The following is an 8647-nucleotide window of genomic DNA, read 5'->3' as shown; positions in this document are numbered from 1 at the left end:
GTCGATGAGCTCGCCTAGCAGCTCGAACCGATTAGAATATGAGTTTCCAATGTTGCCTAAGCGACCAGGCTTGTCGGGATGACGGTCTGAGGTAAGTTTCAGTGAGTGTTCCATCGCCGATATCGAGTTATCCAGGTCATCTGGGTTACCCAGCCGCTGAAATCGACGGGAGAAGGAGATGCCAAGGTTATTCAGATAACTAGGCTTGTGAGGATGAACATCTGAGGTAAGGTGGGTAACATCTTGTAATACCGAGATCAGCGTGTCAAGATCGGCAAGGTCGTCCAGCCGTTCGAAGCGGCTCAACAACGAGGTGCTCAGATCATGCAAAACGGTAATTTTTGTAGAGTCGCTGTCTTCGATCAATTCTACAGCTTCCTCCAGGATCAGAATTGATGCTGTAATATCATTGAGATCGCCGAGTATTTCAAAGCGTTGCTCGAGTAAAGTGCCAAGATAGCTTAGACATAGCGCCCGGAATGGATGAGTCCATGCCATGAGCTGTGCTGCGGCGTCCCAACTTGCTATCGCGGTATTCATATCGGCGAGACTGCCGCTTTCATTAAAGCGATCAATGAAGGACATGGCACATTTCCATAATTGTGGCAGTAAACACTGTTGCAAAATGTAGTCGACGATCTCCGCCGAAGTCATGTAAGGGGGCTTCGCTAGCGCGGGTAAAGAGCTATCCGATGTGCTAGTGAGGTCGGGTCTATACAAGAATCAGCGAGATTCTTTCATTTCGAGAGCTATACGCACATAGGTCCATCCCCATCACTCTGTGTCTTCATGCTGGGAAATAAGGGTGAATTGACACTACAAATTTGCGCACTACATAGATCAGATGAGAAATGATGGCGATAAAAATTTTTACGCACTCGGTCTGTTCCATCGAAGTTATTTGTGGTAGGGATCCTGGTGGATGCAGCAAGCGGATAGAGGCACTTGGAATACGATGTCGTTAGGTATAACTTTGAACTTGGAAGTCGGAAAGTAACAGAGATATACCTCATCTCGTCCACTCTAGACGGCATGCTGGGGTGCGCAGAGGCCATTGTTTGATGTGAGTCGTTGCATATAAGTCAAGCTACCGGGGTAGGAGGGCCTTTACTTACACTACTTTATCCACTGCAGCGTCACGGTCAGACCGGACATGGGGCGAACTTAACAGTGTCTGGGAACGATCTCGATCGACCTCTGGAAGTCGTCTACGACACCCATGTCGAAACTGGTCAAAGGCACTGAGAGAAAAGATAAACGAAGATTATACTCACTCTGATGTGGTGTCATTTGACATCGTCTGGTTAATCACAGGGTGGTCAAACATAGGTGGGGTACGACTCGGGAGTCCCAGTACAGCCGCTCCACCATCATGCTGATAGCATGCGGCACAATAGCATATTAGAAAGCGCCTCTCGTTGACATTCTCGGACAATTGCCAATGCACCAACCCTGGTGCTACTAGTCCCCCAATACAAAGGACACGTGCTCACGAATGCATACACAAACAGGGTTACAATGGGGAGTGCACTATAGACACACTAACAATGTATGACAACAACTAGAGACTCAGGGTGAGATAAATTTTATCTGGGACATTTTGGACAAGGAGGTAGGCAGGAGCTAATGGAAAGGAGATTGGTACACGAAAGCCAAGGAATTGAAAGTAGTGCCCATCTGCTGAAGAAGTATGCAAGCAGCGAAGTGAGTAGGGCCATACCACCTTGAAACCCACAGGAATTTGACGTATGAAAATGATGCCGGTGACCTTGAATTTAGCACAGTGCGCCCGAAGCCGTTGCACAAGTGGACTAGAGCTTGTCGGCTAAGCCAAGCCAGTAGTCTGCCCGAATGCGGCGAGTGCAGTGGAGGATCGGGCGAGCAGACGCACTGGCCGGCTAAGCCAAGCCAGCTGCAGTGGCCTGCCTACTGCCCAGTGCCTGAGTGCAGAGTGCGGCGGGCGTTAGCAACTCGAATCCTTCGCAGTCCTTGTTTCTATAAAGGCTAGTGTTGGCAACGGCTCGGATCTCGCACGCCTCTTGATCGCATCGTCCTCAATTTCCTGCCAGTCCTCCTCCTCTCGTTTAAGACAATTCAAGTCTATGTCCATGCTAACAACTCAGAAGACTATGTCTACACCGACTTCATTTTTGGTGAAACGTTTCTAGCGCGAACAATGTCATTTTAAGTGATGTGCGGTATGCCGTGGACCGGCCTGCGTTGCAGTTTTACCATTGATCTTACCTTCGCCTTAATGACTATGATGTGCGCAGTGCATCGGCAGGCATCATGATGGCTGCTACGCCATTCCAAGGACGCTCACCAAATCGTGATTTAAGGGCCAAGTTAATTGAGAAGGATCAGTATGTATTGATAGAACGTGGCAAAGGATAAAAGGTATGCAAATCGAAAATAGCCAGCTCTTGTGCCGTTTGTCTTACGCGCTGGCCGTGATCGACAGTATATCCGAGCACAGATCACCGCGTCTTAGCACGTTTGTTTGCTTGTTGCAGTATATAAATGCTGATTTTATCATCATCATCATATTCGAGCACAGATGATGTAGAAATGGGAATAATTTTACTATCCCTGCGTGTCATCTTCTACGTCGTTAAGAACAGTATTTTCTAAATGCTGTCTTCACTCGCCTTTCAAAGAGGGCCTATGCTGTCAGTAAGAGTTCTACTCGTGTCGGTCTATAACACTGGTCATATCACGTCTGCAGATTGCTTCTCCATGTGCATATTGCGCAACCTCAATGATCTGAACGTACGCTCATTTCCCGAAGTCATTCATTCCACTTATCCGATGAAGCTTAGTACCTGCCCGACATTTCGTCACGTCGTATATCCTCCTGGTTCTCGCAAGCCCTATAGAGTCAAAGTAACCTCGAGGGGCTATGGAAGCACTTTGTGTAACATTACTAAAGGATTGTAAACGGACGCGAAAGTGCAGCTATGTACGACAATTGGTCGAGCGGCTGATACTAGGTGACCGAGTCATGATCTCCTGTTGACAGCCTACCATCTGAAGCCGGTCTGTTTCCGCGCCGGGTATGTATACACATACATGCCGTGTGAGGCACTCCAGATAACGCCATGCTCATCGACATAATTATTCACCTATCGCCTTCACTCATTTAACCTTATCCTCGCTGACGTCCTGTGGACCTGATTTCCGTCAGACGGTGGCTGCCCACCCTATGGGAATCTTGCTATTTCGAATAGCTGAAGCTTTATTACTCTGACACATTGATGTCAACAGATGCAACACGAGGCTGGAAAGTATTGGCTTCTGTTGAACTTAGTTTCTAAACCCTCAAAGCGCAGATAATTTCCTGTGAATCCCACGGGACCTGTGCAGATATTACATCCTGTGGACATAACGTGTGAAGGGGAAGAACTTGAACACCAATTACATTCTGTGTTGTCTACAATTGCAGGTCGGAACTTCACCGATGTCGTTATCTTGACCTATTCATCGAATCCAGTCCCGAGCAGATATTACCTCCGTGAACGGTCGAAGGACCACACGATAAGAGTGAGCGCTTCAGTAAAGAAATACTACTTAAGCATACAGCATTAAGATGATCGATATTCACAGGTACGACCACGCAGTAGGTTGTCCCCCTAGACATCTATGTCTCCCCTGCGGGGATATCAAGAGATGATGGGGACACCAGAATCAGCTTCTAGCTATTCACCGACGTCGTCTGTCTTGCCATCGCAAGTGGTGCCGTCCAGTAAGTGCTGCTAACAACTACTGAGCTATTGGCAGTGCTCACCTAAAGCTAGCTTTAGTAGCACTGTCCAAGAGCCCCACATATCCAGCAGGACATAAGCCGATTCCATGGCCTGATCATGTGGAGAAACCAACACATAAGTGGTTTGACCAGCGTGTCCATTCTATTGTACGCGGATTAGTGTTTCAGCCACCCACAAAACCAATTCAAGCCACTGTTGCTGTCAAGGCGTTGCCGCTTGAACTTTGGCACAAAGTTATAGATTATCTCACTCTCGATCTTCTCCCGCATCAAGTAGGACAGTGGCAAGCATATGCGCTCGTTTGTCGAGACTGGCGTCCAAGGTGTGAAGACAACTTCTTCCAATCTTTCCGTAAAGGCTTAGAGTTTCACGATATACGGATGGTATGCCGAATCATGCGTCTGCTGAAGGCTAGAAAGGATATTCGGGAAAGCATACAGGACGTCGTTTTTCGTGCGCCTGATGCCTTTTGGCAATTTGCTGTTACGATGCCTTGCCATTTCACGCGGGTGCAGAGTCTAGTCATCAATCCCGTGCAACCAACCCTTCAAAGTAGACGTTATCTGGCAGGAGCGTCGATTGGACGGCCCCCTAAGGAAAATCGACTTATTCTCGACCCGGCACTACTCCCTCGGCCATACATTGACACATATCGTTACCTGACGATATTTACTTCTGTCACCTATCTTTCACTCATCCAAGTGACAATACCCTCGCTTCTCGTTTTCGGCAGACTTGTATGTGCACTCCCCAGCCTCATCCACCTCAAATGTAAATCGTTGCATTTCATCTCTCATGGCTTTGAACGACGTTTACTTCTCATACCACCCAACTCTACCGCGCGTCTCGAGATCGATCATACTTGCTACGACATTGTCGACTTTTTCACTTCGACAACGCTAGGCAGAGCATTGAACCATCTCACCATTGTTCGCCCTCAAGCCCCATATGGGGACTTCTGGAACATTCTACAGTCCGCCGCTCCATCGCTCGCTGCGTTTGATCTCCACCTTGATGTTCGTGATCGCAATGACTGGGGAACATTGGGTGCGTCGTTCATAGCCTGTGATTTCTGCCGATATTAATTTCGAATTTCAAGAGAATGAACTCAATTTTCAGCACAATGCTGTGCTGGAGGTGGTCGTGCTCCGTCTATCTCTCAATGAAGATGGAAATTTGAACCTTGGCTCTCTCTATACGTTCCTTTCAACAATTCCAGACGGGGCCAGACTTTCTGAAGTGTCCCTGATACTGGATCGCAGACATGGTGATATCATAGATGCTTTGCCAAGCTCGCCTACCCTGGATAACGAGTTGTGTGAGCGCATTGATGAACTCTTGGCTGGGCCTCGGTACCCTTGTTTCAAGAGATTCCACATCGAAATCGATGATGACTTCTTCCCAGACGGTGCTGCGTCCCTCCTTGGTCGCAAAGAGCAGGAATACTGGTTCAAACAAATTTCATTCCTGTTTTCTCGGCTCGACGGAGGTGGGCGTCTGAGGTGCGTTGATACGATTAGATTTACTTGAGCATCCTTACATTGGTACCTTCAGTACACTTTTGAAGATACCGCCTGCCCATGATAGAATAAAACGGACGATGATAGTGCCACGTCCAATGGAATCTATGGATAGACAGTGAATCCGTGGAGAATATTGCATACCGCAGGAAGAGGGTGTCGATACGGCTGGGTGTTCTGAATAAACGTTCAGCTTAATCTTTAGGACAGTGGGAATCAGATGAATGAGATGGTGTACGACGACGAGCCTAGAGCCACTGCACGCCGGGTTGGCGGGGTGCAGCAGCAGCCCATGACGAAACCTAGCGCAAGCTCGGAACAACAAAATCCTAGTCACTCGCCACTGCATATTTGCCCATGCCACGGTACCGCGCTGACGCTCGGCGAGCACGTGCATCTCGGGCTCGTCTCGGGCTCACGCCGATCGGATTCTACTGTGGGGTATGTACAGTACTAAGTGTTCGGGCTCGCTCCGACTCGTCTTTATACAATTCACCCAATGTCTTGTAAGTAGTTCGAAGTGCATAATTCTCCCCAAACGGCCCGAGGTGGGCGAGGGACATTAATATCAAACACTCGTACTTGAAAGGGAAATCCAGAACAAAAAGTATGACAATATTCTTCACCACAGATTTCTTTACTCACTTGGTGTCGCATCTTGGTGTGCATCCACAGCCCGCCCCGAGATGACTTAGCAATGGTCGGTATCTTGGCAGCAACCAACTCCGAGATGCTGGTCCCGCCCACGCGCCCCAGGTCCGCCATCGTTTTGCGTGGAACTCGCGGCGCTGTTGCCGTTGGGATATAAAGCACAGACGCGTTCCAGATGGCAGTGTCTTTATCGCACCCTTCGAACTATTGCCCAGTTAAATGAGCAAAGCTATAGCCAAGTACCCCACTCGACAACTCGGTCGCAATGGACCCACGGTCAGTGCCGTTGGTTATGGTGCTATGGGTACGTTTTATTTCATGATACCGCCTGCACACCTTTTGAGAGCAGAGAACAGGCATAGGAGCCTGGTATGGCAAGACTGATGAACAGGAGACTATGAAAGCACTCACCTGCGCTGCCGATCGCGGCCTGACCTTCTGGGACACTGCCGACGTCTATGGGAACTGTGCGTGCTCATTTACATTCCACCCATCACGATACACATAAAGTTCGGTATAGCCGAGGAGATACTGGGGAAATGGTTCAAGGACACCGGACGTCGCGCCGAGATATTCCTTGCGACAAAATTCGGATCGTTCGACACGACTCCGGGTGCCGAGAACAAGTATAAATCCAATAGCAAGCCCTCGTATATCAAGCGTCAACTCGAGAACTCCCTCAAGGAGTTGCAGACGGAATGGATCGATCTCTACTATCAGCATCGTGTCGACAGCGAGGTCCCCATCGAAGGTGCGTTCGCTCGAGCCGCTGGAAGTACTATCAGTGCTGACAGTGTGCAACAGTCGTGCTAGAGACTCTGCGCCCGTACATCGAGAGCGGCAAGATCAAGTATCTTGGCTTGAGCGAGTGTAGCATCGATGTCCTGCGGCGCGCCAGAGCCGTCCCGGGTGTTGGGGAAAAGATCATTGCTGTCCAGATGGAATACAGCCCGCTCGAGCTGGGAATTGAGACATCTGGATTTGTCGCAGCTGCGCGTGAGCTCGGCGTCGGCATTGTCGCATACTGCCCTCTAGGACAAGGTAGGACGTCTCTTGGTGGTAATATGAACTGTCGCACTCACCCTTTTCCCCTGATCTAGGTGTCATGAGCGGAAAGTGAGTTATTTATGTTCCGGAAAGAAACTAGATTTGACTCTGGTTCTTCATTGTACGAAGATACAAATCCCCTAAAGACTTTGCGCAAGACGATCTCCGACTGATGCTACCCCGCTTCAGCGAGGAAAACTTCCCCAAAGTGCTAGAGCTTGTCGACAGATTCAGTGACGTGGCCGCAAAGTACAACGCGACCTCATCACAAGTGACGCTTGCCTGGATCCTCGCACAGCACCCCGACTTCGTTCCTATCCCTGGGACACGATCTGTCCAGCGCCTCGAGGAGAATGCGAAGGGTGGGGAGATCCAGCTCAAGGACGAGGACGTGAAAGCACTCGGAGTGGCGATTGATACCGTTGGCATGCGTTGCCCGCGATTCCCAGAAGGATTTATCTACGCCTGGTCCGATAGCTGCATACCTCTTAGCGAGTGGAAGGGCGAATAGTGATCGTTGAGAGGGCTGGGAGACTGAAGTGGTGGCTCCCGAAAACATCGATATGCGTTATAGCTCTCTTCTCTACTGATCGCAGTTATACCATCTGCAATGGGAATAGATACGATGAAGTATGACAGGGAGTTCTCGGTTTGATCATGACTGATTGAAACAGTGCACTGGAATAGTTGTGCTGGGCCGTTATCATGTTAGAAACTCCACTATCTAGGACAACAATAGAGATAGGCAACCTTGAGCGGCAGAAAATTAAGGGCGCCGATTGAAGCAGTAAGTAACTCGCACATACTCAGTTGGTGAAGCAAGAGCTGTTTGAAGTCACGTATACATACTGATTTGCCTCCGTCCTAGAACACATAGCCTCTCAACTATTGCGACGGCACACGCCAGCACTGTCAGTCGAGAATTCATTATGCCAGTTATGCAGTTGGATATACGTACATCGTGCTGTAGATATATGAAAGTGTAAGGTGAATATGTGAATGAGGGCAATGCATCCAAGCCGCTGCCGCCCCCGGGCACACAAGAACCAACGTCCACGCGGACAGCAGACCATCACACGCCGGGTAAAAGGGTAAACACAAATGCGAAAGCGATAAACATAGAGTGAAAGCGGCAGATCTGATCTAGAGCGAAACGCAGCACGCACACATACAAGCACTGTCCATGCCAGGCAGCAGATCGGCGGGCTTGGCTCTTGCTACGAATGCGGGAGTGCATACTGGCCCCGCACCAGGCGTGTCCGTGAAAATGTTGGTGGTCCGGTCATCTGCTAGTCACATATGAGCCCGGTGGCGGTACCTCTCTATCCCTATGGCGATCCTTGTCCCTGCGTCCAAACCCAAGCATGGGCGCTGTAAAGCTCAGCTTCTTCATCGCGCGCTTCTTCGCGCCATTTGTGCTCGGGGCAGGGCTCCCCACCCCGCTCGCCGTGCTCGACGTCGACGTGGAAAGCGACGCACCAATCGACCCCGGCACCGGCATCGCCGCATGAGATGTCGACGGCCGCTGCGGTATCGGCACACCCCGCATACCGAAGTCGTCCGTGGGGCCACCTTGTCTAGGTGCTGGCGAGCCGTTCGCATGCGCAGCAGGCAACGTCCGTTCCTTACCCCCCTTCGCATCCACCGGTGATGCGCCGCCCGGAG

The 8647-nt window shown here is 50.0% G+C and overlaps 2 protein-coding genes across 2 annotated transcripts; both read left to right on the top strand.

Annotated features, from left to right (window-relative positions):
* Nucleotides 1–3639: 3639 nt before the first annotated feature.
* FIBRA_09104 (uncharacterized protein) lies at nucleotides 3640–5406 on the top strand (the record flags this gene model as incomplete). Its single annotated transcript, XM_012321435.1, has 4 exons — nucleotides 3640–3742; nucleotides 3795–4811; nucleotides 4864–5266; nucleotides 5319–5406. The coding sequence occupies 4 exons, from the start codon at nucleotides 3640–3642 to the stop codon at nucleotides 5404–5406; spliced, it is 1611 nt and encodes a 536-aa protein (XP_012176825.1).
* Nucleotides 5407–6154: 748 nt separating this feature from the next.
* FIBRA_09103 (uncharacterized protein) lies at nucleotides 6155–7493 on the top strand (the record flags this gene model as incomplete). Its single annotated transcript, XM_012321434.1, has 6 exons — nucleotides 6155–6239; nucleotides 6292–6402; nucleotides 6456–6686; nucleotides 6740–6976; nucleotides 7036–7051; nucleotides 7112–7493. The coding sequence occupies 6 exons, from the start codon at nucleotides 6155–6157 to the stop codon at nucleotides 7491–7493; spliced, it is 1062 nt and encodes a 353-aa protein (XP_012176824.1).
* Between the last annotated feature and the right edge of the window lie 1154 nt (nucleotides 7494–8647).

The sequence above is a fragment of the Fibroporia radiculosa genome (assembly GCF_000313525.1).
Source record: "Fibroporia radiculosa TFFH 294 genomic supercontigs, scaffold9106, whole genome shotgun sequence".
NCBI lineage: Eukaryota > Fungi > Basidiomycota > Agaricomycetes > Polyporales > Fibroporiaceae > Fibroporia > Fibroporia radiculosa.
This window is presented reverse-complemented; position numbering and strand designations above follow the sequence as displayed.